This window comes from Hemitrygon akajei, chromosome 32 (assembly GCF_048418815.1).
Source record: "Hemitrygon akajei chromosome 32, sHemAka1.3, whole genome shotgun sequence".
Lineage (NCBI taxonomy): Eukaryota > Metazoa > Chordata > Chondrichthyes > Myliobatiformes > Dasyatidae > Hemitrygon > Hemitrygon akajei.
The window spans coordinates 40116475-40135459 of NC_133155.1; the positions used below are offsets into that span (position 1 = coordinate 40116475).

At 44.1% G+C, this 18985-nt stretch overlaps 1 protein-coding gene across 7 annotated transcripts in view; it reads left to right on the top strand.

Moving 5' to 3' along the window:
- The window catches only part of LOC140719770 (uncharacterized), a 411496-nt gene that overhangs the window by 203215 nt on the left and 189296 nt on the right, over positions 1–18985 (top strand). For all 7 annotated transcript variants that reach the window (XM_073034626.1, XM_073034628.1, XM_073034629.1 and 4 more), the window contains 3 exons: positions 6047–6082; positions 8455–8490; positions 14536–14658. In XM_073034626.1, coding sequence (XP_072890727.1) covers positions 6047–6082; positions 8455–8490; positions 14536–14658 — 195 coding nt within the window. The remainder of the gene's footprint in view (positions 1–6046; positions 6083–8454; positions 8491–14535; positions 14659–18985) is intronic.

Genomic DNA, 18985 nt, shown 5'->3' on the forward strand with positions numbered 1-18985 from the left:
ATTTGGATTATTCCTACCAAAATGTAGCACCTCACACTTATCAGCATTAAACTCCATCTGCCATCGCTCAGCCCACTCTTCTAACCGGCCTAAATCTCTCTGCAAGCTTTGAAAATCTACTTCATTATCCACAACGCCACCTATCTTAGTATCATCTGTCTGCTTACTAATCCAATTTACCACCCCATCATCCAGTTAATTAATGTATATGACAAACAACACTGGACCCAGTACAGATCCCTGAGGCACACCACTAGTCACCGGCCTCCAACCTGACAAATAGTTATCCATCACTGCTCTCTGGCATCTCCCATCCAGCCACTGTTGAATCCATTTTACTACTTCAATATTAATACCTAATGATTGAACCTTCCTAACAAACCCGTATGCAACCTTGTCATAGGCCTTACTGAAGTCCGTATAGACAACATCCACTGCTTTACCCTCGTCAACTTCCCTCGTAACCTCTTCAAAAAATTCAGTAAGATTTGTCAAACATGACCTTCCACGCACAAATCCATGTTGACTGCAAAAAAGGAGAGGGAACTTATAGAAGCACATAAAATTATGGATGGGATAGACAAGTTAGAGGCTGGAAAGTTGTTTCCACTGGTAAGTGAGTCTAGATAGCCTCAGGATTTAGGATGGAGATAAGACTTCCCAGAAAGTAATAAATCTGTGGAATTCTTTACCCAGGGACGCACTCAATAAATATACATAATTCAAAGTTCAAAGTAAATTTATTATTGAAGACAATGTATGTCACTACAGCCCTAACATTCATTTTCTTGTAGACTCAATAAGTCCATAATAGAATAATAACTATAAAAGAATCAGCGAAACACCACACCAATTTAGGCATTCAACTAGATAACAAACTGTGCAAATACAAAAAGAATGAAACAATAAATAAATAAATAATAAATATGAAAAACATGAGATGAAGAGTCCTTGAAAGTGAGTCCATAGGTTGTGGGAACATTTCAATGAAGGGGCGTGAAGTTGATTGAAGTCATCTAAGAGTCTGATGGTTAAGAGGTAATAACTGTTTCCGAACCTGGTGATATGAGCCCTGAAGCTCCTGTGTCTTCTTCCTGATGGCAGCAGTGAGAAGAGAGTATGGCCTGGGTGGTGGGGACCCTGATATTGGTTACTGCTTTCCTGTGACAGTGCTTTGTTTAAATGTGCTCAATGGTGGGGATGGCTTTACCCATGAGGGACTGGGCCATACCCACTACTTTTTGGAGGATTTTCCATTCAAGGGCACTGGTGTTTCCATGCCAGACTGTGATGCAGCCAGTCAATATACTCTGCAATATACATCTATAGAAGTTGTCAAAGTTTTAGATGTCATGCCAAATCTTTGCGAACTCCTAAGGAAGTAGAGTCACTGCTGTATTTTCTTCATAACTGCACTTACGTGTGAGGCCCAGGACAGGTCCTCTGAAATTATAACACTGAGGAATTTAAAGTTGCTGAGCCTCTCCAACTCTGATCTCCAATGAGGACTGCCTCATGGGCCTCTTGTTTCCTCTGCCTGAAGTCAATAATCATCTCCTTGGTCTTGCTGACATTGAGTAAGATGTTGTTGTTATGACACCTCTCAACCAGATTTTCATTTTCACTCTTATATGTTAATTTGTCACTACCCTTGATAACATAAATATGGCACTGGAGTTGTGCTTGGCCTCATCATCTTAAGTATAAAGCGGGTAGAGCAGGGGGCTGAGCATACAGCTTTGTGGTGCACCTGTGCTGATGGACATTGTGAAGGAGACATTGTTGCCAATTCGATCTAACTAGGGTCTTCAATTGAGGAAATTGAGGATCTAATTGCACAAGAAGGTATTGAGGCCAAAGTCTTGAAGATTAGTTTTGAGGAGATGATGGTATTGAATGCTGAGCTGTAGTTGACAAAGAGCATCCTGATGTATACATCTTTACTGTCCAGATGTTCGGGGTTGAGTGAAGAGCTAATGAGATGGCATCTGCTGTGGACCCATTCCTCCAGTAGGCAAATTAATGTGGATCCAAGTTCCTTCTCAGGCACGAGTTTACGAGGGGTAATTGATAAGTCCGTGGCCTAAGGTAGAAGGAGTCAATTTTAGAAAACCTAGCACATTTATTTTCAACATAGTCCCCTCCTACATTTACACACTTAGTCCAGCGGTTGCGGAGTATACGGATCTTGGACCTCCAGACAGTGTCCGCTGCATGGGTGATTGATAAGTTCGTGGCCTAAGGTAGAAGGAGATGAGTTATATAGATCTTGTTACATGCACATGCAGTTCAACTCTTTGAGTGCAAAAAGTTTGAAGTTAATAACTCATCTCCTTCTACCTTAGGCTACGAACTTATCAATCAACCTGATGCGTTATTAACTTCAAACTTATCAATCATTCCTGCTGCGGACACTTTCTGGAGGTCCATGATCCTTATGCTCCACGACCCCTGGACTAAGTGTGTAAATGTAAGAGGGGACTATGTTGAAAAATAAATGTACTAGATTTTCTAAAATTGACTCCTTCTACCTTAGGCCACAAACTTATCAATCACCCCTTGTATATGCTTCATCACCAACCTGTCAAAGTACATTCACACAATGGATGTAAATACTACTGTCAGTGAGACAGGATACCATGTTCTTCTTAGGCACCAGTCTGCTTGGGTCCCTGAGACTACCAAAGTGAGAGGTTAAGCACCTGACTTTAGGTGCTCTGGAACTTGGCCTGGTACCCTGGCTGAACCGGATGCTCCTGAAGACTGCTCACACATTGACTGAAATCACAGGGTCATTGGTAGCTGTGAGAGTTTGTGATGATTGCCTGATAGTTTGACTGTCAAAGTGAGCATAGGAGGCATTGAGCTTATCTGGAAGCAAAGCTCTGCTGTCCCTTACTTTATAAGTGGTGATACCATTCAAGCCCCACCACATCGGTTCAGCCTCCTTCGTTGATTTGTTTAGTCTGAAGTTGCCATTTCACCCTGGAGTTGCCTTTCTGGAGATTACACCTGGACCTCTTGTAACTTTCTGAGTACCCAGACCTGAGTGTGCCTCTGACTTGGTCCTAAGCAGATTGTGGATCTCATGGTTCATCCAGGGCTTCTGACGGGGGAGGACAAAATGACATTAGAGACACAGGTAGGGTTTTGCCTCGTTAGGGAATTATGTGTAAAGGGGGAAAAGGCGGGTAGATGGAGCTGAGTGCATGGCCAGATCAGCCATGATAATATTGAATAGGGGAAGGTGTGTGTAGGGTTGGGTACAGGGAAGGATGAGGTACAGGGGTGGGTGACATTGTACAGACCAGCCCAGAGAAGATGCAAGAGAAACATAAGAGAAAACACAGATTTGAGCCAGGGGAGATCTTCAGGAGTGTGGCCCTGGTGAGAAGATCTCAACTTTGGTAAATCTGGTAATAAATTGTTTACTGGTGTGGGGCAGCTAATGAAACAGAAACCACCTAACTGGAGAGAAGTGTGAGAGGATGCAGGGTGCACAAGGCAAGCCTAAGCTGGAAATTCTCCCAACACTGTTATTTTTAGCTGTTACAAAAGAAATTTTTATTCCAGTCTTGGCGCGTTTGACTTGGCTGAATGTACACGATGTAAAGGTATCTGTGACACCAGCCATTCTCCTATTGCCTATATGTTATTGCTTTTATTGCAAGATTAGCTGGATCCTGATACAGGAAATACCTTCCCAGTGAGAGAAACCATAAAGAACACTGAAACCCTGGCTCCTGTAATTCATTGTCACAAAATTACGTGTCATTCTGCGCTTGCTGCTGAGCCTTGTGTGTACAGAACTTTCCTAGTAATCATGTTTAAAAGAGGATCGGCACTATTTTATGTACCATGGTCTGTAATAAACTGTGTCTTTTCTTTATTGTCACCAAACAATTGATACTAGAGCATACAATCATCACAGTGATATTTGATTCTGCGCTTCGTGCTCCCTGAAGTACCAATCAAATTAAATATAATAAAAATTTAAATTATAAATCGTAATTAAAAAATAGAAAAAGGAAAGTAAGGTAGTGCAAGTCAGGTCCAGATATTTGGAAGGTACGACCCAGATCCGGGTCAGGACCTGTTCAGCAGTCTTATCACAGTTGGAAAGAAGCTGTTCCTAAATCTGGCCATACAAATCTTCATGCTCCTGAACCTTCTCCCAGAGGGAAGAGGGACAAAAAGTGTGTTGGCTGGATGGGTCGTGTCCTTGATAATCTTGGCAGCACTGCTCTGACAGCGTGCGGTGTAAAGTGAGTCCAAGGATGATAGATTGGTTTGTGTGATGTGCTGGGCTATGTTCACGATCTTCTGCAGTTTCTTCCGGTCTTGGACAGGACAACTTCCATACCAGGTTGTGATGCACCCTAGAAGAATGCTTTCTACGGTGCACCTATAAAAGTTAGTGAGGGTTTTAGGGGTCTTGCACTTATTGGAGGAGACAGAAGAGAGGATATTCAGATAACATTTTACAATGGAGAAAGCAAAATACAGGTTACCTTTCTCCTTCATAATCTCCTGGAGCAGGGAGTAGTTTTGGTATCTGACTTGTAAACCCATCAGATATTGTGTGGTTCTGTCCTACCACTATAAATGGCTCCAGCCTATCAGTCAGAGAGCGTTGATGAGGCTGCATTAGGCAGTGTGTCTTGAGGGCGAGAGAGAAATGTGTTTTAGTAGACCAGAGTAGTGAAGGTAGATTCAAATTTCAGTAGAATGGGTCCATAGCAACAGAAACACACAGTGTCATGGTTTGACAGGTGAGGTTTATGATGTACAGATGCTGATAAATGGAGGAAAAAGCATGAAAGCATGTACCACCATTTTCAAGGACAGCTCCTACCCCACGGTTAGAAGACTATTGAATGGCTCCCTAGCACACTGAGATGGATACTCGACCTCACAATCAATGATCTTGCACATTGTTTACCTGCACTGCACTTTCTCTGCAGCTGTTACACTTTATTTTGCATTCTGTTATAGGTTTACCTTGTCTCACTCAATGAACTGGGTAATGATCAATATGCACATTGCTAGTGCTGCAGAGAGCTATGTGCAAGGCAAGCTTTTCACTGTATGTTAGTGCAGGTAAAAATAATAAAGCAATTCCAATTCCTTAACTTCCAGTAGTCAGGGATATCTCTGCTAAACCAGTGCTATACCCAGACAAGTGGATGGATGATTGTCAGCACAGAAAGCTGAAGGCATGGACATCTTGCTGTGAATTTTGTATGTGTGTATGCTGTATTTTTAACCGAGTCAGGGTTTAGGAGAGAGCTTGCAGGAGAATGATGTGTCTGCAGGCAGTGTCTGCACCACTGGCTCATCAGTACGTAAAAGCTCTGAGCCAGAGGGAGAGACAGCTGCTGCTGAGCCAGGGGCTTTGTGGATATTTATCCGTGGGAGAGACTGCATTTGTTTCACAAGAGACTAGCATCCAACACTGTCATTTTCGCAACCTTTTCCCTTGCTCTTTCCTGCTCACAGCAATGGTTCTTGTTTGTGTTATAGGAGAATCATCGTTATTTAAGGTGCCATTTAAACAGAACAATCTTGGGCATGGTTGACATAGTAGCACAGTCACTTTGCCTCACTGGCGATCAATGGTTAGGGTTCGATTCCCACCACTCACTGTAAGGAGTTTTGTATCTTCTTCCCATGACCAAGTGGGTTTTCTGTAGGTGCTCCAGGTTCAGAATCAGAATCAGGTTTATTAGGGTTAGGGTTAATGAGTTGTGGGCATGCTATGTTGGTGCTGGAGGCATAACACCCTCAGCATAATCAACACATTTCACTGTCTTGATACATGTGGCTAATAAAGCTAATCTTTAATCTTAGACTAAAGTTATTTCTAATGGATTTTTTGGGAGGAGTGTTTGTTGACACGTTTCCATTGGGAACATGGTGATCTATGGAATGTGGACAGAGCAGTTTAGCATTGAAACTCACTTTGACTTTAATACAAGCTGTCTGTGTTGAGTGGCATTGGAAAGTATTGAAAGGTTTCTAATTGCCTTTTTAAATTTTGTTCTAGGGCGTGCCTGGACCTCCAGGAAAGCAAGGTGAAAAGGTAAGATTTGCAACAGCCCATATACATTGTACTGAACATCATGTCCATGCCAGTCTACTTATGTTGATTCTGTATGTGCCTTGCCTGTTTAAATGCATGTACAAATGAAACACAGTAACTGTATCTGACTCCAGTGCCTTTTCTGGCAAGTTTTATACCCTTGGAGTCTTTTTAAAGCTACTTCCTTTGACCTTAATTCTATGTTCCCTTGTTTTTGATACCCCTGCCAAGGGAAAAAGATTTTCCTATCCTATCCATATACTTGAACCTTGGCAGCATAAGTCTAGAGAGAACAAGCTCCTTCTTTATAGGGCCCCTGCCCCCTCCTCCTTCAGTCCTGACGAAGGGTCTCGGCCCGAAACGTTGACTGCTCCTTTCAACGGATGCTGCCCGACCTGCTGAGTTCATCCAGCTTTTTTGTACGTCTTGATTTGACCACAGCATCTGCAGTGTACTTTGTGTTTACTGAAAACAGAACAGACTGCTCTTACAGAACTGCTAAATGAAATACATACAACATAACAATATGAACCAGAGCATTACATACTTTAATCAGGTCATCCTAAGCTTCCTTCGTTCCATGGAAAACAAGCCTAGTCTGTACAATCTGTCCCAATAACTGAATATTGTATCGAGACCAGGGCTTTCTCACTGCTCCAAGTGCAGTCAAACCAGTGGTTTTCAATTTACAACATAACTTCCCAATGTTTATCTTAAATGCTCTGAGCATTGACAGCAAACATGTCATTCAATTTCTTCCCTACATTATCTGCCCGTATTGCCACTTTTAGGGAACTGTGGAGTTGAATTCCGAGGTCTCTCCGTTCATCGATATTTCTGTACGTGTCCTACCCTATCTATATCCTGCTCTAGCAATAGGTAACTTTCCTCGACTTCCACAATACTGCCAACTTTTACATAGCCTCAAATTCCTTAAACACCGGCTGGTGGCGTAGTGGCATCAGTGCCGGACTTTGGAGCAAAGTTCGAATCCAGCCAGCTCCAGAAAAATCTGGAGAGGGATGGGCTCCACCAGGTTTCAGATGCCAAAGATGATGAGCAATCATCAAACTGATTGGTGCAAAAAGCTTGTCATGACAGCACCCCGACGACTCCACCAGGAGTTAAAGGCGCGCGCGCGCACACACACACACACACACACACACACACACACACACACACACACACACACACACACACACACACACACACACACACACACACACACACACACACACACACACACACACACACACACACACACACACACATATCCAAGTTGGGGACTGCAGCTGGAGTTGACTATGTGTGTTGGGGTAGGTGGGAGAGATGATAGGATGATAAAAAAAGGGAATAATCAGTATTGCCAGGAGTTCTGGGGCAGTTTCTGCTTTGAACAAAGTGCCCCAAAGTCAGTTAGGGGAAGAAGGTGAGGGAAGGAGTAATTCAAAAGCTTGCTGTCATGGAAGTCATGTAAGAGACTCGTGCTGGTCTTTGGATGTGAACTCTTTGTTTTATTTCCTACCAGGAAACACTTTACGATTTACTTTACTAGAAGCTAAAGTAAATCGCAAAAAAGAATTCCGGGGCTGTGTGCTGTGCTGAGGCTGAGAAAGCCTACGCACATTACACTGCTATCCAGCCTGGTTAGTAGACAGGGCTGGGAAGAGTTCTGCCATTTCAGCTATATAGGAGCATGCCTTATGAGAATAGGTTGAGTGAACCTGGCCTTTTCTCCTTGGATCAACGGAGGATGAGAGGTGACCTAATAGAGGTGTATAAGATGATGAGAGGCATTGATCGTGTGGATAATCAGAGGCTTTTTCCCAGGGTTAAAACGGTTGCCACAAGAGGACACAGGTTTAAGTTGCTGGGGAGTAGGTACTGAGGAGATGTCAGGGGTAAGTTTTTTACTCAGAGAGTGGTGAGTGTGTGGAATGGGCTGCCAGCAACGGTGGTGGAGGCGGATACGATAGGGTCTTTTAAGGGACTTTTGGATAGGTACATGGAGCTTAGAAAAATAGAGGACTATGGGTAAGCCTAGTAATTTCTGAGGTAGGGACATGTTTGGCACAATTTTGTGGGGTGAAGGGCCTGTATTGTGCTGTAGGTTTTCTATGTTTCTATGTTTCACCTGCTGTGGATCCATGCACACATGTCTACTTGTGTAATTTAATAATTATACTTTGTCCATCTGCTTTTCCTAAAGTTCCTGTTGTTCCTGACTGAGGATTAGGGTTATCCAGTTGTAAAACCACACTCTTAGGCAATTACATGTTGGTTTGTTGCTTACTTGGACTGGGTCCCAGTGATATAATCTTTCGTTAGAGCTTGCGTGTGCTTTCATAACTCTGTGTTTGAATTCCACCCAGGGCGATTCTGGAGAGCCTGGTCCAAAAGGAGAAAAGGTAACGTTTATTCAAAGTATCCTATTTATATTACTTAAGATAAATTTACAAAGTGAATTCCAGTTAATTAGGACACATCAGGACCAGTACATTTTGGGCAAATTAAGTGGCTGCGCTAATTAGCCGAAGTTTCATGGAAACAGTTAAAAGATATAAAAAAGACAAACTACCATTTAATTGAGTAACAAGTTGTGTATTGAAATGAGTTGCATCATACTATGACATCACAGAGAGAGGTAGATGCCCTTCAGCCCACTGGCTCTGTACCAACTATTTACACTATTCCTGGTCTAACCCCATTTTTATTTCTCCCAGCGTTTTCATTAACACCACCAGACTTTACAACTCAGCTATGCACTAGGTGCGATTTACAGTGGCTAATTATCCACGAAGCCTCACATTGTTAGGATGTGTGAGGGAACCAGAGTACAAGGGAGGTGGGAGCCTACATAGTCATGGGGAGCATATGCAAACACTACAGAGACATTGTCCACATGTGTAGCATTGTGAGACGGTGGTGCTGACCTACTGAATGGTTCTGTGAATCATTTATGTGGAGTGGGCTCCTCTACAGTTTTGGCTTCTTTAGAATAGCACTTGCTATCTGACAAACGAGTGAGCACATGGCAGCAATCTGATATCAGCAGATCTAGGCTTGTCCCACATGACTGGTAATCCCCACTTTGATGAATTACACCCCAGAAGTTAGGTCATGGTGTGGTGAGAGGCAATCTGTTAAAATAGCACTGCAGAAGTTAATCTTCCTCATTTACATGTAAAATAATTGGAATAGCAAAAATATCGGGGGAATTTGAGGCAGTGCAGTTTACTGTACATACAACTAAAATTGCAGAATTTATTGCCTTTGTTCTGGAAGAGACGGTCAAAGGAATCATCCACACACTCTACAGAAGGAGTGCTCTGTAGCCGAAAATGTACATACCACAGTGGAACAACCTTGTGTCTGATTTTAGGAAATTCGTGTCCTCATTTTTCCTCAGGAATTTTGTTCTCCCTGACCCAAAACGGTGTCAAATTTATGTACAATGTAAAAATTACTCTGCAGTGAGATGTTCAAGTCACTGGTCAGAAAGATCACGGTTCCACTCAACCCAGGTTTTACTATCCATTGCACTGCTGAGAAAGTACCCATTGAACTCCAGTCTCTGTCTTCACTGAGGTCTGCCTGCGACCTCACATGAACCTGGACTGCTATGTGTTCAAGCTCAAGGTCTCTGTTGGCTTCCCAGCTGATAGATTGTTCCTGACTGATTCATCTCATGGTTCAGTGCTGGATTGGGAGATCAGTGCTGGATTAAGGGAGTTCTGTGCTTGATTAGGGAGTTCACTGTTAGATTAGGGAGTTCAGTGTTTATTAAGGAGTTCAGTGCTGGATTTGGGATTTCAGTGCTGGATTGGGAGTTCAGTCCTGGATTTTGGAGTTCACTGCTGGATTAGGGAATTCACTGCTGGTTAGGGAATTCAGTGCCGGAGTAGGGAGTGAATGCTGGTTTAGGAAGTTCGGTGCTGGTTTAGGGAGTCCACTGCTGGATTAGGGAGTTCAATGCTGGATTAAGTAGTTCAATTCTTGATTAGGAATTTTAGTGCTGCATCAGGGAGTTCGCTACTGGATTAGGGAGTTCATTACCGGATTAGGGAGTTCACTACTGGATTGGGGAGTTCACTGCTAGATTGGGGAGTTCGCTACTGGATTAGGGAGTTCACTACTGGATTGGGGAGTTCACTGCTGGATTAGGGAGTTCACTACTGGATTGGGGAGTTCACTACTGGATTGGGGAGTTCACTGCTAGATTGGGGAGTTCACTATTGGATTAGGGAGTTCACTACTGGATTTGGGAGTTCACTACTGGATTTGGGAGTTCACTGCTGGATTGGGGAGTTCACTGCTAGATTGGGGAGTTCACTATTGGATTAGGGAGTTCACTACTGGATTTGGGAGTTCACCACTGGATTGGGGAGTTCACTGCTAGATTGGGGAGTTCACTACTGGATTAGAGAGTTCACTACTGGATTGGGACGTTCAGTGCTTTATTAGGTAGTTAGTGCTGGATTAGGAGATCTCCAAACTCATTGAGAGGAGAAGTCATCTGACGGTTTTCCATTTGAGTGCTGGATTAAGGAGATCCCCAAAGTCAGAGAGTGGAGACATCCAGCCTTCTGTCCTCAGACCCGGACGTGGACAATTTCAAAGTTTGAATAAATTAATTATAAAAATGCATATACTAGATGTTACAATACGCTACATTGAATTTCATTTTTTTGAAAGTGCTAACAGGAAAATATTCACTAGAATTTACAAAATCAATGCATAAACAGACGAGCATCATCATGTACAATGTACAAAGGGAGACAAACTGTGCAAATAAAAAAATAATTCTGACAACAGGAGTTGTAAAGTGGCTGGTAGGTGGTAAATCAGTTCAGAGCAGTGGTGATTAAACTTATCCACACTGGTTCTGGAACCTGATGGTTGTCGGGTAATAACTGTTCCTCAGTCTGGTGGTGTGGGACCTAAGGCTTCTTGCCCAATGGGAATTGCAAGAAGAAGGCATGGCCTGGATGGTGGGTGTCTTTGATGATAGATGCTCTTCCTTGTGGCAATGCTCTGTATGGGTATATTTAATTTCCTGCAAAGGGCATTCTTTGTGGTGAATTGATTCATTGATAAAGGAGTTAAGGGTGACAGGGAGAGGGTAGGAGAATGAGGCTGAAGAAAATACTCAACCATGATTGAATGACAGAGCAAACAAGGTATGCAGAATGCCTTAATTCTGCTCCCAAAGCTTGTGGTACATGCACATATCTCAGAGATAATCGGACACCTCCAAATCAACACACCGCCTCTGGCTACTTCCTCAGCAGCCTGTCCATTTCCCTCTAAGCCTCTGGCAGTCTGACAACCAGCTTCCATGCAGTCACCCATTAGCAACAGCAGGAATGGGGTAGGGTCACCCAGCAGAGCCATTCTCTCCACCTCACTTAAGAGTTTCTACCGAGTGTTAGTTCGATCATTGACTAGTAATTCAGAGGCCTGAGCTCAGGGCTGTGTAATACCTGTGGAATTTATACTTAGTTAATATTCTAGTTATCAATAGTTGTGGTCATGGAACTATCAGGCTGCTAGCAGACTGATGTTCTGCAGGAGAGGAGATCAGTCAGTCTTACCCAGTGACTTCAGGCTGCCCATTGTGCTTGAAATAGCCAGTGAGAGCATTACAGTGAATGCTGGTCCACCCAGGCGGACTCAATGCACAATCTGCAAAGACAGCATTGAGCAGTTCCCAGTCAGTGTGGCTACATCTCTCTGAGAAAGATTCTTGAGGAGCAGCTGAGCCAGTGACTCAGTGAATCCCAGAACATGAATGGACTCAGGATTGGGGGAAGTACACAATAATCAAATGTAGTAAAGCCACAGGTAATGGATGGTGCTGTTAACCACCTGTTGTCGTGGACGATGAGATGTGAGAGTTAGATAGCAACACTTCATAACCACTGGAGCCTGATCCTGGGCATCCTGCCATTCCAACCCTTTACCCTAGATGGAGGGGTGTTTCTGAGGAAGGGTGGGAGCTGTGGGGGACGTGGTGAAGGATGTTGCCACTGCATGGGTTTGGAGTGGAATCAGAACCACTGCCAAGATCGGTGGGTGGGTAGTTGTGTTCCATCCCAAGGCAGTGAGCAGGCAACTGTCATTGCCACACTAGCAGGCCTCTCTAGACAGGCTCATTGCCACACCAGCAGGCCTCTCTAGACAGGCCCATTGCCACACCAACAGGCCTCTCTAGACAGGCTCATTGCCACACCAACAGGTCTCTCTAGACAGGCCCATTGCCACACCAGCAGGCCTCTCTAGACAGGCCCATTGCCACACCAACAGGTCTCTCTAGACAGGCCCATTGCCACACCAGCAGGCCTCTCTAGACAAGCCCATTGCCACACCAACAGGTCTCTCTAGACAGGCCCATTGCCACACCAACAGGTCTCTCTAGACAGGCCCATTGCCACACCAACAGGCCTCTCTAGACAGGCCCATTGCCACACCAGCAGGCCTCTCTAGACAAGCCCATTGCCACACCAGCAGGCCTCTCTAGACAGGCCCATTGCCACACCAACAGGTCTCTCTAGACAGGCCCATTGCCACACCAACAGGTCTCTCTAGACAGGCCCATTGCCACACCAGCAGGCCTCTCTAGACAGGCCCATTGCCACACCAACAGGTCTCTCTAGACAGGCCCATTGCCACACCAGCAGGCCTCTCTAGACAGGCCCATTGCCACACCAGCAGGTCTCTCTAGACAAGCCCATTGCCACACCAGCAGGTCTCTCTAGACAGGCCCATTGCCACACCAACAGGTATCTCTAGACAGGCCCATTGCCACACCAACAGGTCTCTCTAGACAGGCCCATTGCCACACCAGCAGGCCTCTCTAGACAGGCCCATTGCCACACCAGCAGGCCTCTCTGGACAGGCCCATTGCCACACCAACAGGCCTCTCTAGACAAGCCCATTGCCACACCAACAGGTCTCTCTAGACAGGCCCATTGCCACACCAGCAGGTCTCTCTAGACAAGCCCATTGCCACACCAACAGGTCTCTCTAGACAGGCCCATTGCCACACCAACAGGTCTCTCTAGACAGGCCCATTGCCACACCAACAGGTCTCTCTAGACAGGCCCATTGCCACACCAGCAGGCCTCTCTAGACAGGCCCATTGCCACACCAACAGGTCTCTCTAGACAGGCCCATTGCCACACCAACAGGTCTCTCTAGACAGGCCCATTGCCACACCAACAGGTCTCTCTAGACAGGCCCATTGCCACACCAACAGGTCTCTCTAGACAGGCCCATTGCCACACCAGCAGGTCTCTCTAGACAGGCCCATTGCCACACCAGCAGGCCTCTCTAGACAGGCCCATTGCCACACCAGCAGGCCTCTCTAGACTGGCCCATTGCCACACCAACAGGTCTCTCTAGACAGGCCCATTGCCATACTAGACAGCTTTTCCACAACTTTATGGAAGCTGTTCATCACAAATCCACTCCCCTGCTTGTTGCCACGGCTACTGATTAAATCTGGCATTCAATCCCAGAGCTTTCTGCTAATTGTGTAATTTATACCATGGACCCCCTTGTCAGTCTGGTGAACCGATGGACACTTTTGTCAGTACAATGAAGCCTATGGACCCCTTCTCAGAATAATGTATTTAACTATATAAAGTAAATATAAATAAAAATATATAAAATAAAATACATTTGATTACAAAAGAAACCAATTATACAGAAATATATTTATCAAAATTTCAAAAAACTAATGTGTGATATTTTGAGATTTGTTTCTGTTAACACATTAAATAACAAGTCTATACATTTAAAATATAAGCAAGTCAAATTTTATTTTTAAAAGACATATCAGTGTGAAGGCTGTTGTTGCTAGGCTTGACTGAGAACTATATGTTGTGATGTGGTCTTTTGACAAAGCAACACAAGCAGGGCAGGCTCAAGCCTGCCCGATCATTGGCCAGTTGCACAAGTGCCTGCAAACAGGAAGACTGCGACCACATTTGACCTACAGGCAGGTCTAATAACAACTATAATTTCAAAGTAGTGATAAGCATGCCATAAATGATATTTTGAGATATTTGTAATAACTGTAATGTGATATGAAAATATCTGTGATTTTTTTGTGATTGAAGGAGATGCTAAATTTCAGTTATAGGTTAGTGTAAAAAAAATGTAAAGCTTTTCCAAATCAAGTTCACAAACCCCCCCCCTCGAATCTAACCACAGACCCCACCCCCCAGGTCAAGAACCTCTGGTGTAAACAGTGGGGAAAACACCTCGATTGGATCAGATATTGACTAGCTTCTCAGTCTCCGCAGGGCTGAAGGATCCAGACCTGAATGTCACCAGTGAGTGCACCATCGGCTGTTCCTCTCCATGGATCACATTCCCCTGGATGGTAAAGGAGGAAGAAATCAATCATTCATGGAGCTGAACTTTCTCTTTTGTCTGTTGTGCCTCAGGGTGAAGCCTGCAAACTCTGCCCCCAACTTCCTGATGAGCTCGGAGGAATTGTAGGAATTCCTGGACCACCGGGAGCTAAAGGTGACCGTGGTCTTCCTGGAGTTGGGCTCCCTGGATCCTCTGTGAGTACTGGCAGGAGATGAAATGTGGTTGTGAACTGTAATTGTTGCTTTAATCCTATCACCGCTTTCCCATTGTGTCACGTGACTATCAAATCTGTGGGTTTGAACGTTAGACATTCCAGAGGTGTCCTGTAGCCTTGTATAGCCCTTGAACAAGCTATATACTTTTATTGAGATCTCTGCTTCTCACATGTGTAAAAGTGTGTACATTCTGGTTCAGGTTGAAAGATACTAGGCACACACAGGCTACACTAGTGATAAGAAGGGGGCTGTGTAGCATCACAGTGGCAGAGTTGTTGGGGATGTTGAGAGATGAGATCACTGCACCACTGGGCGAGTGTGACAAACTCAGGATTGACCATGGCTATTATGAGGTTCAGACTTGAGCACAGGAGATTGAGGGCTACAGCTATTTCACTGTGTGTAAGCCAAGGAACCAGTGCAGTGGGGAACATTGCCAAAGGGCAGAGCAGCCACAGATTGGAGGTCTCTGAGTATGTCCAAAACAAAACAACAATATTCATTTCCTGTCTAACCTGCTGAATTCTTCCAGCATCTTGTATGTTGCTCTTTCTACCTTCTACATAAACCCATCTTGCTGTACACAGGACAAATAGATATACTGTATTTTCAAAGTCAAAGAAGAAGCTTTCCTAAGTGCTCAGAGCAAGGTGTTGGTAACATAGGATGAATGGGGCCAGATACCATGTGGCTGATGTCCTGTCAAACAAACAGGAGTAAAACGACGAGAGATTGATGCATGGAGTTTAGTAAGGCATTTGACAAAGTCCCTGATGGGAGGCTAATCTGGAATATGAAGATGCATGGGGTCTGTGGTGTTGGCTGTTTGGATTTGAAACTGGCTTGCACACTGAAGACAGAGGGTAGTGGTTGAAGAGATTTATTCAAGCTAGAGGTCTGTAATTAGTGGAGTTCTGCAGGGATCTGTGCTGGGACGTCTGCTGTTTGTAATGTATGTAAATGAACTGGATGAAAATGTAGATGGGTGGGTCAGTACCTTTTGTGGATGATAACCAAGATTGGTGGAGTTGTGGATTGTGTAGAAGACTGGTAAAGAATACAGCACAATATAGACCAGTTGCAGGTATAGGCTGAGAGTTGGCAGATGGAGTTTAACCGAGATAAATGTGAGGTGTTGCGCCTTGGTAGGGCAAATGCAAGGAGACTGTACACTGTTGAGGGCAATATCCTGAACAGTGTTGCTGAGCAGAGAGATTATGGGATCCAAGTTCAAAGTTTGTTGAATGTGGCTACGCAGATCGACAAGGTGGTTAAGAAGGCTTGTTTGCTTTTATTAGACGGGGCATTGATTTCAAAAGTCAGGAGGTTATGTTGCAATTTTGTTGCCACATCTGGAGCATTGTGTACAAAAGGATGCTGCTTGGTTTAGAGGACATGTTCTATCACATTTTGTCTGGTGTGCCAGAGGCTGAGAGGAGATCTGATAGAGGTTTACAAGATTATGAGAGCCATAGATAGAGTGGACAGAGTATCTGTTTCCCAGGGTTGAAATGTCTATTACCAGAGGGCATGTATTGAAGGTGAGGAGGAAGTTTTTTTACTCAGAGAGTCATGGATGCCAGAATATGCTGTCTGGTATGATGGTAGTGGCAGATACATACAAGGCTTTTAAAGATGTTTGAATTTGCACATGAATGTAAGGAAGATGGAGGGATATAGATATGGTGTAGCTAGGAGGGATTAGTGTTTGTGTTTTTGATTTGCTTTTTAACTGGTTCCATATGACGATAAGGCATAGAAACAGAATTTAGTCATTTGGCCCATCGAATCTGCTCCACCATTCAATCATGGCTTATCCTTTTTTTTCTCCTCCTCAACCCCATTTTCCGGCCTTCTCTGCGTAACCTTTGATGCCATGTCCAATAAAGAACCTATCAATTTCTGCCTTAAATACACCCAGTGTCCTGGCCTCCACAGCTGCATGGGGGAAGAAATTCCACAAATTCAACACCCTCTGACTAAAGAAATTTCTCAGCACCTCTGTTTTGAATGGACACCCCTCTATCCTTAAGCTGCAAACTCCTTGTCCTAGACTCTTCCACTATGGGAAACATCCTTTCCACATCCATTCTGTCTAGGCCTTTCAACATTCGAAAAGCGAGATCCCCCTCCTTCTAAATTCCAGCCAGTACAAACCCAGAGCCATCAAATGTTCCTCATATGATAACCCTTTGATACCTGGGATCATCCTTAAGAAACTTATCTGGACCCTCTCCGATGCCAGCACATCTTTTCTAAGATGGGCGGCCCAAAACTGTTCACAATGCTCAATGTGAGGCCTCACCAGTGCCTTATAAAACCCCAATATCATCTCCTTGGTTCGGCACAACATTGGCCTGTTCCTGTGCTCTTCTGAAATTTAAAATCATTTTACCTCATCCCATCACAGACTGGATAATTACAAGTTCAGTGCCATTGATCAGAGATCATAAGAAACACTTAACAATGACAAGTTCAAAAAAATATTGGTCTGAGCAGTACAATGTCGGTGGTTCTTGAATTGTGCACGTCCAGTGTATTTGGTCTCAATTACAAGTAATGTTAAAGCAGCCCGCAAAATTGCTATATTAATGGAAATAACTTTAATTTAGAGGAATATGGGCACGTACAGAATCTTTGTGTATTATGAAATAGAATGGCTAAAGCAGAGGTACCCAGCTGTAGTGCCAAGATCACATGAGCATGGATGGCCTTAAAGTTATGCTTCTTTGGCAATGAACTTTGTGTCCTTACTGGTTACAGGAGTAGTTCAAGAAGATTAGAGCCTGGCAAGTATTATTCTTTTGTTCAAGAAAGGTAATAGGATTTACCCTAAGAACTATAGGCCAGTGATGAACAAAATATTGGAGAGGATTTTGAGAGATAGGAGTTGCGAGCATTTGGAGAAACATCGTGTGATTTATTGATAGTCAGCATGGCTTTATGATGAGCAGGCTTTGAGGAAATAACAAACTGATGAAGGTACAGCAGTGGCTGTGGTGTACATGGATTTTCACAAGGGAGGTACAGCAGTGGCTGTGGTGTACATGGATTTTCACAAGGGAGGTACAGCAGTGGCTGTGGTGTACATGGATTTTTACAAGGGAGGTACAGCAGTGGCTGTGGTGTACATGGATTTTCACAAGGGAGGTACAGCAGTGGCTGTGGTGTACATGGATTTTCACAAGGGAGGTACAGCAGTGGCTGTGGTGTACATGGATTTTCACAAGGGAGGTACAGCAGTGGCTGTGGTGTACATGGATTTTCACAAGGGAGGTACAGCAGTGGCTGTGGTGTACATGGATTTTCACAAGGGAGGTACAGCAGTGGCTGTGGTGTACATGGATTGTCTCCTTGGTAGGCTCGTTCAAGAAACATGGGATCCAGGGAAAGTTGGCCGAATGGATTCAGAATTGGCTTGCCCACAGAAGGGAGAGGGTGGTATTAGATGAAGTGACCAATGGAGTTCTACAGGGGTCTGTTCTGGGACCCCCTGCTCTTTGTGACTTATATAAATAACTTGGATGAGGAAGTGGAAGGGTTGATTAGTAAGTTTGCAGATAACATAAATGTTAGTAGAAGGTTGTCATTGGTTAAAACAGGACATAGATGGGATGCAAAGCTGTGCTGAGAAGTGGCCATTGGAGTTCAATCCAGAAAAGTGTGATGTACTTTGAACGTTTGAAATTGAAGGCGGAATAGAAGTTAATAGCAGGATCTTAGCAATATAGAGGAACAAAGACATCTCGGCACCCACTTCCATAAATCCCTCAAAGTTGCTATGCAAGTCGATAGTGTGGTTAAGGTTATAGTGTGTCAGCTTTTATGAGCTGGGTTTGTGGTCAGGAGCTGCAAAGTAATGTTGCTGCTGTATAAAATTCTGGTTAGGCCATATGGAGTATTGAGTTCACTTCTGGTCACCTTATTATAGGAGGGATGTGGAAGCTTTAGAGAGGCTGCAAAGATGATTTACCAGGATGCTGCCTGGATTAGAGAGCATGTCTTAAGAGGATAGGTTGAGTAAGCTTGGGATTTTCCCTTTGGAGCGAAGGGGGATGAGAGGTGACTTGATAAAGATTTATAAGAGACATAGGTAGAGTGGACAGCCAGAGACTTTTTCCCAGGGCAGAAATGGCTGATATGAAGAGTCATAATTTTAAGATAATTGGACGGAAATGTAGTGGGGATGTCGGAGGTAGTGTCTTTAATATATAGGGAGTGGTATTTATGGATGGCCCTGAAGGTGGCAGAGGCATTTAAAAAACAAAACTCTTAAATAGGCACATAGATGATAGACAATGGAGGG